This window comes from Sciurus vulgaris (genome assembly GCF_902686455.1).
Source record: "Sciurus vulgaris genome assembly, chromosome: 16".
Taxonomy (NCBI): domain Eukaryota; kingdom Metazoa; phylum Chordata; class Mammalia; order Rodentia; family Sciuridae; genus Sciurus; species Sciurus vulgaris.
The window spans coordinates 24145678-24167159 of NC_136477.1; the positions used below are offsets into that span (position 1 = coordinate 24145678).

At 37.7% G+C, this 21482-nt stretch overlaps 1 protein-coding gene across 8 annotated transcripts in view; it reads left to right on the forward strand.

Annotated features, from left to right (window-relative positions):
* ULK4 (unc-51 like kinase 4) overlaps positions 1–21482 on the forward strand; it is a 633437-nt gene that overhangs the window by 184949 nt on the left and 427006 nt on the right. For all 8 annotated transcript variants that reach the window (XM_079114122.1, XM_079114115.1, XM_079114118.1 and 5 more), the window contains 2 exons: positions 466–517; positions 612–706. In XM_079114122.1, the coding sequence (XP_078970248.1) occupies positions 466–517; positions 612–706 (147 nt within the window). The remainder of the gene's footprint in view (positions 1–465; positions 518–611; positions 707–21482) is intronic.

Here is a 21482-nt window from a genome sequence, read left to right on the forward strand (position 1 = left end):
AGGTCTCTGGATGGGATTATGTATCAGTTGGATTATCTTCACCTTTTCAGGTGCTTATATTACTATTGAATTTATTCTAGCATTAAATCTCATTGATGGTGATTTGTGTATTTAAAAATGATTATGGCTTGGGGTTGTGGCTCAGTGGCAGAGTGCTTGCTTAGCACGTGTGAGGCCCTGGGTTCCATCCTCAGCACCGCATAAAAATAAATGAATAAAATAAAGGTACTGTGTCCATCTACAACTAAAAAGTTTTTAAAAAACTATAGTTTATAATTTATAGTATTATAGTCATAACTTAAAACTATGATTATAGGGCTTATAATATGTAGAGAGAATATTGTTTTATAAGAGTTATTTCACTAATAATGGTAGATGCAGTTTTGGGAAGAATATTAATTACCTAAATTTTATTTCAAAGTTACTTTGAAACTTCCATTAATTAAAAATTTTTATTTTTTTCAGAGTCATATTAAGTCAATAGACTCAGGAGAAACTAACATAGATGGAGCCATAGGTAAGTAGACCATGCAACATATAATGTTTGAGGTATTTTGATATTGTGTTAGAAAATGAACACCTTCACTAATAACGATTAACTGTGTTCTTAGGATTGACAGCATCAGAAGAATTTATCAAGATCACATTGTCAGCTTTTGAAGCAATAATACAATATCCTCTTTTATTGAAGGATTATCGCTCTACGGTCAGTTTTTGCAATTTTTGAAAAAAGCTTTTTTCCATTTCCTTGGTAATTTTGGGTAAAGGGACCTGTTTTACATATGCTTAGCTCACGTGGGTTCCTTGTATGAAGTAACCATTCAAAAAACAGGAGGGACCTAGGAAATCTGTTCCTTTTTGTTGTTCTTGACTTTCTTGGGGATTTTCTTGTCAGGTTCTTCTGGTTACATCTTTATCCCAGCCTTTTCCTCCTCCTTGCCTGATTATCTGTTGTAACCAGATATAAACCTTTACAAGAGGGTTTATCAACTTGGGCATTTTGGGATGGACAGTTTGTTGTGGGACTGCCCTGTGCGTTGTAGGATGTTTAGCAGGGCCTCTGCTCATTAGGGGCCAGTAGCTCCAACTCCATGTTTCCTCAGTTGTGACCACCAAAAATGTCTCTGAATCCTGACATATGTCCCCTCATTGGCAAAATTGCCCCCATTTGAGAACCTCTGCCTTAGGGAGATCCTTAGGAGAGCTGGGTGCTGACATTAGCAGAGGGAGGGAAGGCTTTCTCTACCTTTTTTTTTTTTCCAGAAAGCATCCCCATAAGACTAGCTAGTTAGGTTGCAGTGCAAGGATCAATGGCAGTTTTGTCAGGGAGTGGCTCTTCCGGAAGCTTCCTTGGAGCAGAGGCGTGGTCTCATCCTCCCTTTCCTGACCCTCACTCCTGCCCCTCCCACTGCAGCAATGGTGATTTGTACAGGGACTCAAACCCTAGTGACTGCTTTTGGATAATTGAGTATACCCTGTGCATAACCCAGCGAAGGGTTTGATTTGAAAGTGTTTCTCAGATTCAAACAACCCACAGGCAAAATTTTAGACAGCAGTCACTTAAGTTAGGGACTGCCTGTAATGAGGTTGAATTAAAGCACTGAACTTAGAAATTAAAACTATATTAACGAAAGTATAAAAAAAAATCATTTTTGACACCTTCATAGTCATTGATAGCATTGTAGGACTTAATTTTGGAATTAATTTCCTTACACTGTTCTTCTCTCTCTCTCTCTCACTCTCTCTCTCTCTCTCTCACACACACACACACACACACACCTCCCTTTTTGTATTGAATAGTGCCTTCCTTGGCTTGTGACATCTCTTAGAATTAGCTCATTTCTGATTTGGGCTCATAGTATGTGCATATTAAAAATACAGTTTTTAAAATGTGGCTTAGAATGCTAGAAGAAGAGTCTGTATTTTGCTTTCTTAACTAGGAATTATTGTTAAAATCAATGCAGGAATGTTAGTTTGGAAATTTGACTGTTGGCTAATGTACAGTTATTGTGGAACAGTATTTAGAAGAATGTGTTAACTCCCCAAATGTTATAATGTGACGATGGTATTACCACCAGCTTTCAGGCTTCAAAATTGAACAGTGTGTGTGTTTCTTATCTTCACTCAGTTTTTTTTTTCTCCCCCCCGACCCCTCCCACCTCTCTTTTCCCTCTATACAGTCCCTCCTTCCTCCATTCTTGCCCCCCCTCTTACCCCCCATTATGTGTCATCATCCACTTATCAGTGAGATCTTTTGTCTTTTGGATTTTTGAGATTGGCTTATCTCACTTAACATGATATTCTCCAATTCCATCCATTTGCCTGCAAATGCCATAATTTTATTATTCTTTATAGCTGAGTAATATTCCATTGTATATATATACCACAGTTTCTTTATCCATTCATCAATTGAAGGGCATCTAGGTTGGTTCCACAATCTGGCTATTGTGAATTGAGCAGCTATGAACATTGATGTGGCTGTATCTCTGTAGTATGCTGATTTTAAGTGTTTTGGGTATAGGCCAAGGAGTGGGATAGCTGGGTCAAATGGTAGGTCCATTCCAAGTTTTCTAAGGAATCTCCACACTGCTTTCCAGAGTGGCTGCACTAGTTTGCAGCCCCACCAGCAATGTATGTATGAGTGTACCTTTTTCCCCACATCCGCTCCAACACCTATTGTTGCTTGTATTCTTGATAATCGCCATTCTAATTGGGGTGAGATGGAATCTTAGGGTAGTTTTGATTTACATTTCTCTTATTACTAAAGATGGTCAACATTTTTTCATATGTTTGTTGATTGCTTATAGATCTTCTTCTGTGAAGTGTCTGTTCATATCCTACCCATTTGTTGTTTGGGTTATTTGTATTCTTGGTGTAGAGTTTTTTGAGTTCTTTATAGATTCTGGAAATTAGTGCTCTATCTGAAGTATGAGTAGCAAAGATTTTCTCCCACTCTGTAGGCTCTCTCTTCGCATTGCTGATAGTTTCCTTTGCTGAGAGAAAGCTATTTAGTTTGAATCTATCCCAGTTATTGATTCTTGTTTTTATTTCTTGTGCTATGGGAGTCCTGTTAAAGAAGTCTGATCCTAAGCCAACAAGTTGAAGATTTGGACCTACTTTTTCTTCTGTAAGATGCAGGGTCTCTGGTCTGATTTCAAGGTCCTTGATCCATTGTGAGTTGAGTTTTGTGCAGGGTGAGAGATAGGGGTTTAGTTTCATTCTGTTGCATATGGATTTCCAGTTTTCCCAGCACCATTTGTTGAAGAGACTCTTTTCTCCATTGCATATTTTTGGCACCTTTGTCTAGTATGAGAAAATTGTATTTATTTGGGTTTGTGTCCATGTCCTCTATTTTGTACCATTGATCTACCTGTCTATTTTGGTGCCAATACCGTGCCGTTTTTGTTACTCTTGCTTTGTAGTATAGTTGAAGTTCTGGTATTGCAATACCCCCTGTTTCATTCTTCCTGCTAAGGATTGCTTTAGCTATTCTGGGTTTTTTATTCTTTCAGATGAATTTCATGATTGCTTGCTCTATTTCTGTAAGGTACATCATTGGGATTTTAATTGGAATTGCATTGAATCTGTGTAGCACTTTCAGTAGTATGGCCATTTTGACAAGATTAATTCTGCCTATCCAAGAACATGGGAGATCTTTCCATCTTCTAAGGTCTTCCTCAATTTCTTTCTTCAATATTTTATAGTGTTCATTGTAGAGATCTTTTACCTCTTTGGTTAGATTGATTCCCAAGTATTTTTTTTTTTTTTTTGAGGCTCTTGCAAATGGAGTTGTTTTCCTCATTTCCCTTCCAGATGTTTCATCGCTGGAGTATAAAAATGTTTTAGATTTATGCGTGTTGATTATAGCCTGCTATTTTGTTGAATTCATTGATGAGGTCTGGAAGTTTTCTGGAGGAGGTTTTTGGATCCTCTAAATATAGAATCATGTCATCAACAAATAGTGACAGCTTAAGTTTCTCTTTTCCTATTCGTATTCCTTTAATTTCTTTAGTCTGCCTATTTGCTCTGGCTAGAGTTTCGAGGACAATGTTGAATAGAAGTGGTCAAAGAGGACATCCCTGTGTTGTTCCTGTTTTTAAAGGGAATGATTTCAGTTTTTCTCCATTAAGAATGATGTTGGCCATGGGCTTAGCATAAATAGTCTTTATAATGTTCCCTATATTATATATCCCTATATTTTCTAGTGTTTTGAGCATGAAGGGGTGTTGTATTTTGTCGAACGCTTTTTCTGCGTCAATTGAAATAACCATATGATTCTTATCCTTAAGTCTATTGACATGATGGATTATGTTTATTGATTTACGAATGTTGAACCATCCTTGCATTCCAGGGATGAACCCCACTTGATCGTGGTGCACAATTTTCTTAATATGTTTTTGGATACGGTTTGCCAGTATTTTGTTAAGGATCTTTGCATCTATATTCGTCAAGGATATTGGTCTAAAATTTTCTTTCCTTGATGTGTTTTTTCCTGGTTTGGGTTTGAGGGTGATGTTAGCTTCATAGAATGAGTTCGGTCGGGTACCCTCCTTTTCTATTTCCTGGAATACTTTGGTAAGTATTGGAATGAGTTCTTCTTTGAAGGTCTTATAGAACTTGGCTGAGAATCTGTCTGGTCCTGGGCTTTTCTTGGATGATAGAATTTTCATGGCTTCTTCTATTTCATTGCTTGATATTGATCTGTTCAAATTGTGTATGTCCTCCTGGTTCAGTTTGGGAGGAGCATATGTCTCTAGAAATTTGTCAATGTCTTTGGTAGTTTCTATTTTGTTGGAATACAGATTTTCAAAGTAGCTTCTCATTATGTTCTGTATCTCAGTGGTGTCTGTCGTGATTTTTCCTTTTGCATCATGTATTTTAGTAATTTGAGTCTTCTCTCTCCTTCTCTTTGTCAGTGTGGCTAAGGGTTTATCTATTTTGTTTACTTTCTCAAAGAACCAACTTTTTGTTTTGTCAATTTTTTGAATTGCTTTTTTTTTTGTTTCAATTTCATTGATTTCAGCTCTCATTTTAATGATTTCCTATCTTCTACTACTTTTGCTGTTATTCTGTTCTTTTTCTAGGGCATTGAGCTGTAATGTTAGGTCATTTAGTGGTTGACTTTTCATTCTTTTCTGGAATGCGCTCCATGCAATGAATTTTCCTCTTAGTACCGCTTTCATAGTGTCCCAGCGATTTTGATATCGTTGTATCGTCTTTCTCATTGACCTCTAAGAATTTAAGTTTTTTTTTTTTTTTAAAGAAGTCCTTCATGGAGTTTATTCTTTTTTTTTTATAGTTTTCATTCAATGTTTTTTCTTAAAATTGTATTCTTTTGCATGTAATAGAATTTCCTTCAACATGTTAACAAGACTGCATGTACTTTAGTGGTGGTTATAGGAAAAGGGTGATGGTGGTGGTTTGAAGTGTCGAGCATTTCTGTGTCTGAAATGTTAAGGCTTGTTAGATGTGTTTGAGCTCACCGTCTTAGAGAAAGAAAGTTGTTAAATCCTGGACATGCCAGTGCTGTAATGTTTTTTGGGGGGGTGGATACAAGGGATTGAACCCAGGGGCACTTAACCACTGAGGCCCGTCCCCAGTTCTTTTAATTTTTTTCTTTTGAGACAAGGTCTCCCTAAGTTACTTAATGCCTCGCTAAATTGCTGAGGCTGGCTTTGAAGTCAGGATCCTCCTGCCTCAGCCTCCTGAGCTGCTGGGATTACAGGCAAGGGCCACCATGTCCACTTGTAATCTTTACTCTCCATTTTTCTTATTTTAGCTCCAAAAAGAAAGTACAGATCATGGGAAAGATGGAAAATACAAAGTTCAGTGAATTCTTTTTAACTCTCTTTGGGGTGTGATTTAAGTTAAAGCTGAGGATCAAGTTTTATTTTATTCTTTTTTGATTATCTGTAACCGTTCTGAGTTATTGGGTATTGATTGCCTTGCTTACTAAGGCTACCCTAGGCACAGGGGTAGGATAGAAATGAAACAAAGCAGTTGCCCCCAGGGAGCCCATAAGTAGGCATAGACAATAAACATTAAAGTAAATTCTAATACACCAAGCGGTAGGATGTCCTATGAAGAGAAAATAAGGGTGTGAGTGGGTGGGCGAAGGGACATTTTTATAAATGGTGATTTTCTCTTCAGTAATGCATGTTTGGATAGACACCTGATAAATCTGGGGGAAGAAGTTTCTAGGCAGAGGGAATAGGAAGTGCAAAAGGAGGGGCTGTGCCCAAGGACTGGTAACTTGCTGATGATGCAGTTGGGGTAGAGAAGGCTTCCAGAAGATGAGAGAAGACTGGTGGGGCTGGGAGAAGTAGCACATTGCATAAGGCACTTGGCCACAGAAACAGATTCGGAGATTACTGATTATTGACTATTGTTTCGTGAATGGCCCCATTGCTGTTTCACAAAGATTTTTAAATGTAGTTTGATAGGTAGGAGTAACAATTTCTTTCCTGTGGTTTTAGGTTTATTTTTTGATTGGTGTATAGTATTCCATTTTATGAATATGTGTATACAAATGTATCACAATATCCTTGTTGCTCTGGATAGGCTTTAAGTTGTTTCTACTTCTGGGCACTTACAAATGGTATTTTGTGGATATTGTTATGTACTTTGTTGTTCTTAAGCACCTGTTGTTGATATCTACTCAGTGGTTACAGGGTGCATGTGAACTCAGTTCTCCCTATGGGTGGTGCTATTGACTTTCGGTAACATCGTACTTGATGCTTCTCATCCTGCCTAACTCAGGTTATTTCAGACTTTTAAACAGATCTGTATAGTGATATTTCACCATAGCTTTAATTTTTCAGTTTTCAGGACTTAACAAAGCCTTTTAACATGTTTAGTAATTATTTGGATAAACGTTGGTGAAGTATTCACCCATGTAGGTCTTGAGTTGGCCTTTTAATCACAAAATCCTTTATACTTTCTGTTCTCTGAGGATTATTATACTAATATTATATGAGTCCTCTGAAGATTTTTGCTTTTGTTGACCCTTGTTAAGGGGGAAAAATGGGACATGACAGCGGAAGGGAAGGGACTTGGGGGATTGGGACAAAGAATAAGAGAGGGAAGTGGGGTGAATACAGTCGGAGGATGTTATATGCATGTGTGAAACTGTCACCATGAAACCCGTAATTTTTGTACAATTAATATGTGCTAATAATTATAATAAGTTAGCGGGTGCGTTCCCTCTTGTTTTATCCTCTGAAGAGTTGGAATATTTTAATCTCCAATACTGGTAGCATTTTCCTGTGAAGCTAGTAAGGCCTGAGGTTTTTTTTTTTTTTTTTAAAGAGAAGAAGGTCATCTTTATAGAATAGTTTTCTCTTAATTCAAGTTTTATTTCTCTATTTAGTTTTATTTTAATTTAGTTTTTAAAATTTATTGGCATGAAGAGGTTTATGTTTTCTTTCTGTCTTTAGTGACAGTATAATCTTGGGTCACACTGTTTTTTTAGTAATATTTATTGTTTTTTCCTTTCATAACCTGCACAATCTAACTAGAGTTTTGCTAGCTTTGTTATCTAAGAGCCATTTTTCAGTTTTGCTAGTCTCCTTGTATATTTCTTTTCTATTTCATTAATTTCTGTCCTAATAATCCTTATTTTTTCTTTGGGTCTTTTGTTCATTGTTTTTCAGACTTCGTTAGATAAACATTTGTTTTCCATATGCATTTAATATTATTTCTCTTTAAATACTGTTCTTGTGGCATCTCACAAGTTTTGATATGGAATTTTTGTTATCTTTTGGTTAAAATATTTTCTGTTTATTCTTTGAGTCATGAAATGTGGGTGTGTATGCAAAATATACATATATATTTTAAAATTTCCAAATATATGGGCACTTAATAGTTATTGCTCTATATCTGAGTTCTAGCTTACTTATTTTGAAGTTAGAAAATATACTCTGGTTTTGATTTGTTCATATTTTTAAAGACTTTATAGCTCATCTCATGTTTTTGTAGATATTCTGTATGAGAAGAATGGGTATTTTGCAGGTATTCAGTGCAATACTTGATATATGTCCATTAGGTCATATTTATTGATCACCTTGTTTAAATCCTTCCTCTCTGTGTTTTCAGCTTTTTGTCACTGTGACAAAATATCTGAGACAAACAACTTAGAGGAGGAAAGATCTGACTCAGTTTGAGAGGTTCAGTGCATGGTCAGCTGGCTCCATTGCTATTAGGCCTGAGGTAGGCCAGAAACATCATGGCAGAGGGTGTGGGGAGGAAAGCCCCTCACCGCATACAGTCAGAAAGCAGAGAGTGCATGAGGGAGGAAGGGTCTAGGGGTAAAACATATTCTCGAAGGCACACCCCCAGTGACCCACCTACTACAGTTTCCTCCACCTTCTAAAAGCACCACCAGCTGGAGACCAAACCTTCAACACCCAAGCCTTTGAGGATGTTCCAGATTCAAACTATAACACTCTCCTTACTAAGTTTGATCTGCTTATATTATAAACTATTATAAGAGAAGTGTATATAATTCTCATTACTCATATAATTGTGAAAGTTTTTGTTTTATATATTTTCAGCCATATTAGATACATGCAAATTTGCCATTATGTCATCTTTTATCATTGCAAAGTGACCTTTTTTTTTTTTTTTTCAATGGGAGTGTTTTGCTTTTATTATTATCATTATTTTTTTTTTATATATATATATTTTTTTTATTGTAAACAAATGGGATACATGTTGTTTCTCTGATTGTACATGGCGTAAAGGCATACCATTTGTGTAATCATAAATTTACATAGAGCAATGTTGTTTGATTCATTCTGTTATTTTTTCCCTTCCCCCCACCCCTCCCACCCCTCTTTACCCTCTATACTTTAGTTCCTTCCTCCATACTTGCCCCCCTCCCTAACCCTAACTCTAACCCTTCCCTCCCCCCCATTATGTGTCAACCTCCACTTATTAGCGATATCATTCGTCCTTTGGCTTTTTGAGATTGGCTTATCTCACTTAGCATGATATTCTCCAATTTCATCCATTTGCCTGCAAATGTCATAATTTTATCATTCTTTATGGCTGAGTAATATTCCATAGTATATATATACCACAGTTTCTTTATCCACTCATCAATTGAAGGGCATCTAGGTTGGTTCCACAGTCTGGCTATTGTGAATTGAGCAGCTATGAACATTGATGTGGCTGTATTTCTGTAGTATGCAGATTTTAAGTCCTTTGGGTATAGGCCAAGGAGTGGGATAGCTGGGTCAAATGGTGGTTCCATTCCAAGTTTTCTAAGGAATCTCCACACTGCTTTCCATAGCGGCTGCACTAATTTGCAGCCCCACCAGCAGTGTATGAGTGTACCTTTCTCCCCACATCCTCGCCAACACCTGTTGTTGCTCGTATTCTTGATAATCGCCATTCTAATTGGGGTGAGATGGAACCTTAGGGTGGTTTTGATTTGCATTTCTCTTATTACTAGAGATGTTGAACATTTTTCCATATGTTTGTTGATTGCTTGTAGATCTTCTTCTGTGAAGTGTCTATTCATTTCCTTAGCCCATTTGTTGACTGGACTGTTTGAATTCTTGGAGTAGAGTTTTTTGAGTTCTTTATAGATTCTGGAGATTAGTGCTCTATCTGAAGTATGATTGGCAAAGATATTCTCCCATTCTGTAGGCTCTTTCTTCGCATTGCTGATAGTTTCCTTTGCTGAGAGAAAGCTTTTTAGTTTGAATCTATCCCAGTGGTTGATTCTAGCTTTTATTTCTTGTGCTATGGGAGTCCTGTTAAGGAAGTCTGGTCCTAGACCAACAAGATGAAGATTTGGACCTACTTTTTCTTCTATAATCTGCAGGGTCTCTGGTCTGATTCCGAGGTCCTTAATCCATTTTGAGTTTAGTTTCGTGCATGGTGAGAGATATGGGTTTAGTTTCATTCTGTTGCATATGGATTTCCAATTCTCCCAGCACCATTTGTTGAAGAGGCTATCTTTTCTCCATTGCATATTTTTGGCCCCTTTGTCTAGTATGAGAAAATTGTATTTATTTGGGTTTGTGTCCGTGTCCTCTATTCTGTACCATTGATCTACCTTTCTATTTTGGTACAAATACCATGCCGTTTTTGTTACTATTGCTTTGTAGTAGAGTTGAAGATCTGGTATTGCAATACCCCCTGTTTCACTCTTCCTGCTAAGGATTGCTTTAGCTATTCTGGGTTTCTTATTCTTCCAGATGAATTTCATAATTGCCTGCTCTATTTCTGTAAGGTACGTCATTGGGATTTTAATTGGAATTGCATTGAATTTGTATAGCACTTTAGGTAGTATGGCCATTTTGACAATATTAATTCTTCCTATCCAAGAACATGGAAGATCTTTCCATCTTCTAAGGTGTTCTTTAATTTCTTTCTTTAGTGTTGTATAGTTCTCATTGTAGAGGTCTTTCACCTCTTTTGTGAGATTGATTCCCAAGTATTTTATTTTTTTCGAGGCTATTGTGAATGGGGTAGTTTTCCTAATTTCTCTTTCTGAAGATTCGTCACTTATGTATAAAAATGCGTTGGATTTATGGGCATTGATCTTGTAACCTGCTACTTTACTGAAATCACTTATGAGTTCTAAGAGTTTTCTGGTGGAATTTCCAGGTTCCTCTAAATATATAATCATGTCATCAGCGAACAGGGATAGTTTGAGTTCTTCTTTTCCAATTCGTATCCCTTTAATTTCTTTGGTTTGTCTAATTGCTCTGGCCAGAGTCTCAAGAACGATGTTGAATAGAAGTGGTGAAAGAGGGCATCCCTGCCTTGTTCCAGTTTTTAGGGGGAATGCTTTCAGTTTTTCACCATTTAGAATGATATTAGCCATGGGCTTAGCATAAATGGCCTTTACAATATTAAGGAATGTTCCCACTATCCCTATTTTTTCTAGTGTTTTGAGCATGAAGGGGTGCTGTATTTTATCAAATGCTTTTTCTGCATCTATTGAAATAATCATGTGATTCTTGACTTTAAGTCTATTAATATGGTGAATTACGTTTATTGATTTCCTGATGTTGAACCAACCTTGCATCCCTGGGATGAAACCCACTTGATCATGGTGCACTATCTTTTTAATATGTTTTTGTATGCGATTTGCTAAAATTTTGTTGAGAATTTTTGCGTCGATGTTCATTAAGGATATTGGTCTGAAATTTTCTTTCCTCGATGTTTTTCTGTCTGGTTTAGGTATCAGTGTGATATTGGCTTCATAGAATGAGTTTGGGAGGGTTCCCTCCTCTTCTATTTTATGGAATACTTTGAGAAGTATTGGAATGAGCTCTTCCTTAAAGGTTTTGTAGAACTCGGCTGAGAACCCATCTGGTCCCGGACTTTTCTTTGTTGGTAGGCTTTTGATGACTTCTTCTATTTCAGTACTTGAAATTGGTCTATTTAAATTGTTTATGTCCTCCTCATTCAGTTTAGGCAATTCATATGTCTCTAGAAACCTGTTGATGTCTTCGAAATTTTCTATTTTGTTGGAGTATAGATTTTCAAAATAGCTTCTAATTATGTTTTGTATTTCCATCCTGTCTGTAGTGATATTTCCTTGTTCATTCCGAATTTTAGTGATTTGGGTTTTCTCTCGTCTTCTCTTTGTTAGTGTGGCTAAAGGTTTATCAATTTTGTTTATTTTTTCGAAGAACCAACTATTTATTTTGTCAATTTTTTGTATTGTTTCTTTTGTTTCAATTTCATTGATTTCAGCTCTGAGTTTAACAATTTCCTGTCTTCTACTACTTTTGGTGCTGTTCTGTTCTTCTTTTTCTAAGGCTTTGAGCTGTAGTGTTAAGTTGTTTATTTGTTGAGTTTTACTTCTTTTATTAAATGCGCTCCATGAAATAAATTTCCCTCTAAGTACTGCTTTCATAGTGTCCCAGAGGTTTTGATATGATGTTTCTTTGTTCTCATTTACCTCTAAGAATTTTTTAATTTCCTTCCTAATATCTTCTGTTATCCATTCATCATATAAGAGCATATTGTTTAATCTCCAGATGTTGGAATAGTTTCTGTGTTTTACTCTTTCATTTATTTCTAACTTCAATCCATTATGATCTGATAGAATACATGCTAGTGTCTCTATCTTCTTGTATTTGCTAACATTAGCTTTGTGGCATAATATATGGTCTATTTTAGAGAAGGATCCATGTGCTGCTGAGAAGAAAGTGTATTCACTCTTGGTTGGATGGAATATTCTATAAATGTCCGTTAAGTCTAAATTATTGATTGTGTTGTTGAGATCTATGGTTTCTTTGCTCAATTTTTGTCTGGAAGATCTGTCCAGTGGTGAGAGCGGCGTTTTAAAATCACCTAGTATTATTGTGTTGTGGTCTATTTGGTTTCTGAAATTGAGAAGGATTTGTTTGACATACATAGATGAGCCACTGTTTGGGGCATAGATGTTTATGATTGTTATATCTTGCTGATTTATGCTTCCCTTAAGCAGTATGAAATGACCTTCTTTATCCCTTCTGACTAACTTTGGCTTGAAGTCCACATTATCGGAAATGAGGATGGATACTCCAGCTTTTTTGCTGAGTCCATGTGCATGGTATGTTTTTCCCCATCCTTTCACCTTTAATCTATGGGTATCTTTTTCTATGAGGTGAGTCTCTTGCAGGCAACATATTGTTGGATCTTTCTTTTTAATCCAGTCTGCCAGTCTATGTCTTTTGATTGATGAATTCAGGCCATTAACGTTCAGGGTTATTATAGAGAAATGATTTGGTTTCCCGGTCATTTGGTTCATTTTTAAAATTTTGTTTATTTATTTGTTTGACACAACTTGTTTCCTCCTTTATTTGACAATTCCTTTAGGATAATTCCTCCCTTTGCTGATTTGCTTCTTTGTTTTTCATCTCTTCCTCATGGAATATTTTGTTGAGAATGTTCTGTAACGCTGGCTTTCTTTTTGTAAATTCTTTTAGCTTTTGTTTATTATGGAAGGATTTTATTTCATCGTCAAATTTGAAGGTAAGTTTTGCTGGGTATAAGATTCTTGGTTGGCATCCATTTTCTTTCAGGGCTTGAAAAATGTTGTTCCAGGACCTTCTAGCTTTTAGGGTCTGGATTGAAAAATCTGCTGATATGCGTATTGGTTTCCCCCTGAATGTAATTTGGTTCTTTTCTCTCACAGCCTTTAAAATTCTGTCTTTATTTTGTATGTTCGGTATTTTCATTATAATGTGCCTTGGTGTGGGTCTGTTGTAATTTTGTGTATTTGGAGTCCTGTAAGCCTCTTGAACTTGATTTTCCATTTCATTCTTCAGATTTGGGAAATTTTCTGATATTATTTCATTGAATAGGTTGTTCATTCCTTTGGCTTGTTTCTCTAGGCCTTCCTCAATCCCAATAATTCTTAAATTTGGCCTTTTCATGATATCCCATAGTTCTTGTAGATTCTGTTCATGATTTCTTACCATCTTCTCTGTTTGTTCAGCTTTGTTTTCAAGGTTAAATATTTTGTCTTCAATGTCTGAGGTTCTGTCTTCCAGGTGTTCTATCCTATTGGATATGCTTTCTATGGAGTTCTTAATTTGGTTTATTGTTTCCTTCATGTCAAGGATTTCTGTTTGGTTTTTTTTCAATATCTCTAACTCTTTATTGAAATGATCTTTTGCTTCCTGTATTTGCTCTTTTAACTGTCGATTGGTGCGATCAATCAATGCTTGCATTTGCTCTTTCATCTTATCATTCAATGCTTGCATTTGCTCTTTCATCTCGTCGTTTGCTTCTCTGATCATTTTAATTATGTACATTCTGAACTCCTTTTCTGTCATTTCTTCTGCCATGCTGTCATTGGGTTTTATTGATGTAACATCTAGATTTGTTTGCAGCATTTTCTTTCCTTGTTTTCTCATGTTGTTCAGATATCAGTGGACCGCTGAGATATTGCAGATTTCCTCTGTTGATTTACAATGACCCTGAAGATTTCTATATATATCCCCTCTTAGCCTTCAGTAGGCTGAAGTCTTGGAGGAGGTTGATAATGCGGTGCTCCACAAGGAAGCTGCCTCTCTAGGAGTGGTGGCCTTCAGGTGGGGTATATTCCCTGCTAGTGGGCAGAGGTGCCTCCACTTGTTGACCAATGGTCATCCAAAGGGGACCTAGGCTGTGGGCTGAGGCAAGGCCTGTTTGGGCCTGAGCCTCTGGTTTTACCGTCCTTGTGGGAAACCTCACCCAGCAGGGAAGACTCACCCGGTGGGGAGGTCTCGCTGGTCAGTTTCCTCCTAGAGGTTCCCCTCAATTTACAGCTACTGCCTGGGCTGGGCTGCCTTCCTCTGCAAAGTTCCCAGGGGCCCGGCCCTACCTCCTGGGCCTGGGAGCCTCACCCTTCGCAGATGAATCTCCTTAGGCTGCCCCTCCTCAGAGAATTTGCCCATAGGCCTGGAACCTTCGCTCCGCCCTAAGCCTGTCTCTGTGCGGCTCTTCCACCCAGAAGCCTCCTAGATCCTGGGACCCTGTTCTGCACCTAATCGCCTGGCTGCTTGGCCCCTCCTCTGAGCAGCCACCTGTGGCCCCGAACAATCGCTCTGAGTCCCAGAGACCCGCCACAGGCCTCTTCCTCCAGACAGCCGCCCAGTATGCCGGTGCGGTCACTAGGAGTCCAAGAAACTCACTTCGTGCCTCCTCCTCCCACCAACCACCCGTAGCCCGGGGCAATCAATCACTCCGAGTCGAAGTGACCCTCCCCGTTCCTCCTCCTTCTCCAGATAACCCCCCGGGTGTTCAGGAGCAGTCCCTCTGAGTGGCTCTGAATCCACGTGACCCGCTGTACGGGTCCTCTGGGCAACCGCCCGGAGCTCTGGTGTGGTCCCTCAAGACCAAGCCTCCCACCACGCTTCTCCTCCAGGCAGCCCCCCTGTGTTCAGGAGCTGTCACTTTAAGACCAAACAACTCACCACTCGCCTTCTCCTCTGAGCAGCCGCCTGTAGCGCTAATGCAGTCACTGCGAGTCCAAAGGACCCGCCGCGCTCCTTCTCCTCCTTCTCCTACTCCTCCGGGCAGGCCCCGGGGTTCAGAAGTGGTCAGGGTCCAAACAGCTCGCCTCGCAGCCCCTTCTCTGGCAACCGCCTGTAGTTCCCGTATAGTCACCCGAATCCAAGCGGCCGCTCCTCTTCCTCCTCGTCCTCAGGGCAGGCCCCGGGGTTCAGAAGCGTCGTTCTGATTCCAAACAGCTCGCCGCGCGGCTTCTCCTCTGGCAACCGCCTGCAGCTCTGGCGCAGTCTCTCCGAATCCAAGTGGCCACGCTCCTCTCCTCCTCCTCAGGGCAGGCCCCGGTGTCCTGAGTCCACACAGTTCTCCCCGCCACTTCTCCCCCGGGCAGCCGCCGGAGCCCCAGTGGCTGCTCCGAGTCCCAGCGCTGTGCCGAGCGGCCTCCTCTATGGCGCTCCAGCGGGGGGAGGGGCGTCTCGCCGGCAGTTCTACTTCACAAAGTTTCCTGCGTTCCGGGACCCCCGTCCCATCCGGGATGCCCCCCCAGGGGGTGAGAGTCACCCGGCTACTTTGAGTTGGTCCCAAGCGTCTCAATATCTCCTCTCTTGAATCCTGAGTTCTGGAGCAACACGTAATGCAGCCACCCTCTACGCCACCATCTTGAAAACCCCTGCAAAGTGACCTTCTTGATCTCTACTAATGCATTTTGTCTTAAGTCTATTTTGTCCCATCCTAATATAATCATAAAGCTTGGTTAATATTTGCCTGATAAATCCTTTTTCATTTTATTTAAAAATAAATTTTATATAATTTTTAAAATTTAATTTGTATAATTGTTGACTTTTCACAGTGTAATTATTAGTATATTTGGATAATTCTACTGTCTTTTTTCACACTTTTGTCATACATGTTTTCTTTTGTTCCACCTCTACTTTGTAGTCCCATTGACTCTTTCCCATGGAAGATGGTATTTAGACACTGTTATTTTATTGCTTACCCTAAAACTAATATCATGTATATGAACTTATTAAAACCTGAACTTAAAAAGAAACTTACTTTCCTTAATTAATACAGCCTCCCCCTACTTACCTCCATAAAGTTCACTTGTGATATTCGGTGTTGTTGTCTGGTATTTCCAAGTCTATCTTTGAAGCACTCTCATCAAACCTTAGCATCACCACTTTAACACGAAGCTCGTTCACACCTGCTGCTTCCTTTGTTCTTCGTTCTCACTTTGTTTCTTCACTGATTTCTGACTGAAGTATACCCTTTACCATTTTGTTTATTTATTTGTTTAACTTGGGTGAGTTGCTGCCAAACTCTGATGAAGTCACCATTTGTTGAAGGATATTTATAAACAGTTCTAAATTGGAGGCTGTTTTTGCCAATATTCTTAAGCATTTGCAGATACTATTGTATTATCTTCTGTTCTGGCTGTTGTTGGGGAGGATCAGCTGTGGTCTTCAGTGTTTACTCTGAAGGAATCTTTGTCTCCTTGGTCTCATTCTAAAACTCTTCTTTTAATGGGAGATATCTTTGGTGTTCTGTAGATTGACTGTTGTAACTAAATATGAATTTCTTTTTTAAAATTTATTCTAAGATTCTCTGTGCCTCCTGACTCTCTGGATTGTCCTTTTTCATCAGTCTGGAAATTTCTCTGCCAATTAACTCTGCTTATTCTCTCTCTCTCTTATTGTAACACACACACACACACACACACATACACATACACATATACACACACACACATATGTTACAAAAATATATATGTATACACACACACACACAAACACACACACATATTATATTTTAGTTGTCCATGGACCTTTATTTTTTTTATTTACACATGATGCTGTTTGTTTTTTCTTCAGCAATTTAGATCACATGGACAGTAAACGTTCTCACTTAATTTTCTAAACTTCTTACTGTCTTTCTGCATATCTCATCTTCTCTTTCAGTGGTATATTCTAAGTGATTTCATTGGTTCATTGGTTCTGTTTCTATGTTCAAATGTAGCCATTCAGTTTTTAATTTTGGTTATTTTTCACTTGTTCTGTCATCTGTAGAAATTCTGCCTTTTTTTTTTTTTCATTTTGAATCTATACTGCTTTTTATAGTTTCATGTTCCCTGTAGACATTTTCTTTGTGATTTATTTATTCACATTTTAAAATGTAGTTTTCCTATACTGCATGTCTGATAATTCCTGTAAGATAGCCAATATGTTCTATAGTCTGTGGTGTCGGTCACATCTTGTTTATGCACAAATCATCATATTTACATGGTGGGTTGATGGTTCGCTCCTTACTGGTCATTGTCCTTGATTGTCCTTGAAGTCTGTTTGTGGGCATTCCCTGAAACCTCATGTGCATTCCTTCCTCCAGAAAGGCTTTTTTTTTTCCTCTGCTGCCAGCCACCTTTGTGTTCTACCAGTGGGGACCCTGCCTCACACTCAGGTTCTCTATACCCAGTGTGCAAATTCCTGAGAATCCAGGTCTGAGACCATAATTCCCTAGGACACACTTTATTCTGGAGCACGAGTGTGTGTTCAGGGGTTCCTTACTCTGAGAGCCCAATCCTTTCTCCACAGGGGCTCACTCTAAAGCTCCTGTCCTGGGATGAGCTGGCCCCAGTGACCCCACCGTCACCCTTGTGTAGTATCGTTGGCAAGAACCTCCTGGCACCATCATGCCACGCTTTGCTTAAGCCTTTTGTCCAGAAATGAGTCTTAAAGTTCTCCCACTGTTTTTCACACTTCAATTATTTTTAGGTTTTTTTTTTAATATATATTTTATCAGGCAGTCTTCAGTGAGTGTTAATCCACGTAACCATACCCACCGTAACTAGATACCCTGTTTGACATGGTGATTTTCACAGCAATGGACTTTAAGTCTCCGATTGAGACATTACTTGCTGAGATGTTGCTATTGATTCTTTTGCTTAATGAACAGTGACCTCATGGCTAATTTGTTAAGATCCAGTGTTTATAAATATCTGTATTGCATTTAAATAGAAGTTTAATTGGTTTATTTTCTACTCATGAAATGAAAGCATACTAATTATTGAAACTGCAACCTCTAGTATGATTAAAAAAGGTATCATTGCAATGTACAGCTTCATAAAAATATTTTTAAATGCCATAACTCATGGGACATCTTCTAATTACCTCTTCTTGAGCATGACTGGAATACATGAAGATCCACATCCCAAGGAGCATAACGTTATTTGAAATTTTGGCACATGCTGTCTTCAAGGTTCCTGATCAATACTTTATCATATGGAAATGACTGAATGCATTTAACTCTTCCTAAACACAAGTGTTTAACTCAGATTTTTCTGAATTTCTAGACCAGTTAGTGCCTCAGAGTTGAAAGTCATTAGTCTGGCCCATAGACTATGGGAATTTGATTTGTACAGAGAATTTGTTTCCACTTACGGTGATTTAAAAAACATTAAATAGCAAAGGAAGAAATAAAGATTTATTAGAAAAGCCTTGCAATGATATAATTTGCCTAAGATGTAGTACTATTTCTTCAACATTGAAAAACAAGCTTAACTTTTGTGTTAAATTTTATTAAATTTTTTTTTTAAACTAAAGGGTGGAGGTTAATGTTGAGTCATTTAAGCCAAATGTTTGGGTTCATAGAAAGTTTTGATGGGGATATAGAAAAAAACATAACTTTCAAAAAGTGCTAGTCAATATAAATTTGTTCAACTACTTTGGAAAACTGTTTGGAGGAAACTAAACATGTGTATATACTGTGACTCAGTAATTCAGTTTCACTTCTAAATATGCATTCAACAGAAGTGTAAACTTAGGTTCACCAAAATATGTATGCAGGAATGTTCAGATCTAAAATTGGAAACCACCAAATTGCCCGTCAACAGTCTATGAAGAAATATGTTTGGAACAGTTGTAAGATGGAATCGTATACAGAAGAAAAAAAAGGAATGGTTCTGTAGTTACTCCTACCAACATGAATGAATCTCACCAACTTAACATGGAACTAAAGTTGTACAAGGTTAAAAAAGCACAAAATTAAAAAAAAATTTTAAAAACCCCAAACAACAACAAAAACAGACAAAATCTATTACAAGTCAAGATAGTGGTTACCCTCAAGTGGTCACTGTTTAAGTGGTGACTGGAAGGGCTACAAGACGGTTTGTGATACCCTGTTTCTTTTTCTGGGTGCTCCAGTCTTTTTCCTGGAATGTCTTAGCTTCTAGACTTTTCTAAGAAACAGAGCTAAGAAAGATATGCATGATAAAATGCTATACTTGGTAATGCTTTCAATTTTAAATGTGCTTTCCCCTTTTGCTTGTTGATTTTAATGTTTTAAACTATGTAGAACATTAACAAGGTTGACAAGTTAAAACTGTCAAGAAGATTTTTTCAGAGGAGTATCACACCCTTCCCTTGTTATCTAGCCTTTGCACTCAATCTCTGTTCCGTCATGTTCTCCATTCCCTTGTGGGTAACCACCTTTGTTGATTTCTGGCTTATCTTCCAGTGTTTCTTTTTGTAAAATGAATGTATATTTTCTTATTTTCCCTTTTATTTTTGTACAGAGAGAGTAACACATGTTGTCTTCTATGTTTTGCTTTTTCATTTAATAATGGATGTTGGAAGTTATTTCATATTGGTTCATATTGATCTTCCTCTTTCTAGAGCCATATAGCTCTCCAGTTAGTATTCATACCGTAGGCTATTCAACTATTCTATGTTTAGAACTTTAGGTAGTTTCTAGTATTTTGCAATTACAAACAATGAATAACCTTGCTCATAAGTAGTTTCCTGTTGTTGGAGGTTTATCTTCAGGGTAAGTTCCTTAGAAAAAAATTTAGCATCCAAATAACAAGGTAAGTGTGCGTGTACTTTTGTTAGATATAGCCAGCAGCCCTCACATTGTAGTCTGCTGATTACACTTTCCCACCAGCAAAGAGAAAGCCCTTTTCTCCATAGTCTTGACAGTAATCACTTTTTGTCAACTTGATGTGGTCTTGGAATTCTTGACATCTATTAGCTATTTAAGATTACAAAGAAGATTGTATAACCAATGTGTTGTCTGGTTTTCTTGAGATTGCTTTTCTGAGAGGCCTCTTCTAGAAGCAGAGGTAGATGTAATGTCTGTGGCCCCTCATCCTGTGTATCTGAATCAGACTCTTAAGAGAGGAGATTGACAGTGGAGGTGGCCATGTTTATGGTGGTGCTGTCAGGTATTCCACACTGATTAGGGTTTGCTGAAATGGAAGCAGCGATGAATGATTATCAAATGTAGAATAAGAATTTTAGTTGAGTAGTTAGGAAGGAAGACTTTTCAAGTGATTTACTTTCACCAATAAAATCAGCATAAAATAAACATGTTTATAAAAATAATAATGTAAAACATACTTTCATTGTAAATGGTTAACTTTTAGAGGTACATTTTTCCACAAGTTATAAGATTGTTGCTTTTTTCTCTGTGAAGAGAAGGTAACTTGAATATGCTTGCATGGTTTTTTATAGCTTAAAGCTGCTGAACTTGTAATATCTTAAACAGTTCATAAAATGGAAAATGTTAAATTATAAACAAAGAATTATCTTGTGTAGCAATAGCTTGTTGAAGAAAAAATGAGGTTTAGTGATACAACTGTTTACATATTCCAAATGAACTTGTTATTATCTGGGGTAAGTGTTCCAGATCTGTCTTTAGTGTCCCTAAATCACAGACATTCATCTCATTTGGGACATGCCACTGAGGATCATTAACAATAACTCCTTTTAAATCGAGGTTCTAGTTTTTGAACAAAGAAATAAAAAAATTCCCTAATCTCAGTAATTTCCATCTTTAAAAAGAATTCAGTAGTACGTTGTTTTTAGGACATGTCCTCAAATTAACTTTGGCACTGCGGAATGTCTTTAAGAAATCACTAACTCTAGCATTAAATATTAAAATTCCTTGAGTTACTCTCTGTAGGTGGATTATCCCTACAGCTAAAACAAGTAACCATGGAGTTTTGTTACAGAGAGGTCATCATTGGTGCTCTAATTAGGATTTCAGTGGTTAGTGGCGTATATATTTATGAATTCTGTGGAATAATTTGGAAGGACAAAGCATTGGTGAGAAAAAATTTTCTAACTCAGCCAAAAGGTACTCTATTCTCTCCTTTTTGATAAGGAGACCTGTTACCAATAGGCAAAGCTATGCCAATTTGAAGGTTTCTGCCTTGTCCTATGTCAGATTTTATCATCATAATTTTCTGTCACTCAGAAGTGATTTGTCAGAGAGTTTTTGGGGTTTTGTCTTTTTTTTATTGTGGGAAAGGGTCTCCTTTATTATTATGCTATATTGCCTTGGTTTTCTATTAAAGCATACCATTTTAATGTGACTGGTTTTAAAACACCAGTTGAAGTTCATCATGAATCACTCATTTTTTTTGAAACAAAAAACATCTGCAACATGATTAATCAATAAGTATACTATTCATTTATCGTGTTAATATGAGATTTGAAATTTCCCAGATCCTAAGGGAACTTAGCCACAGTTTTAGGTAAAAATCA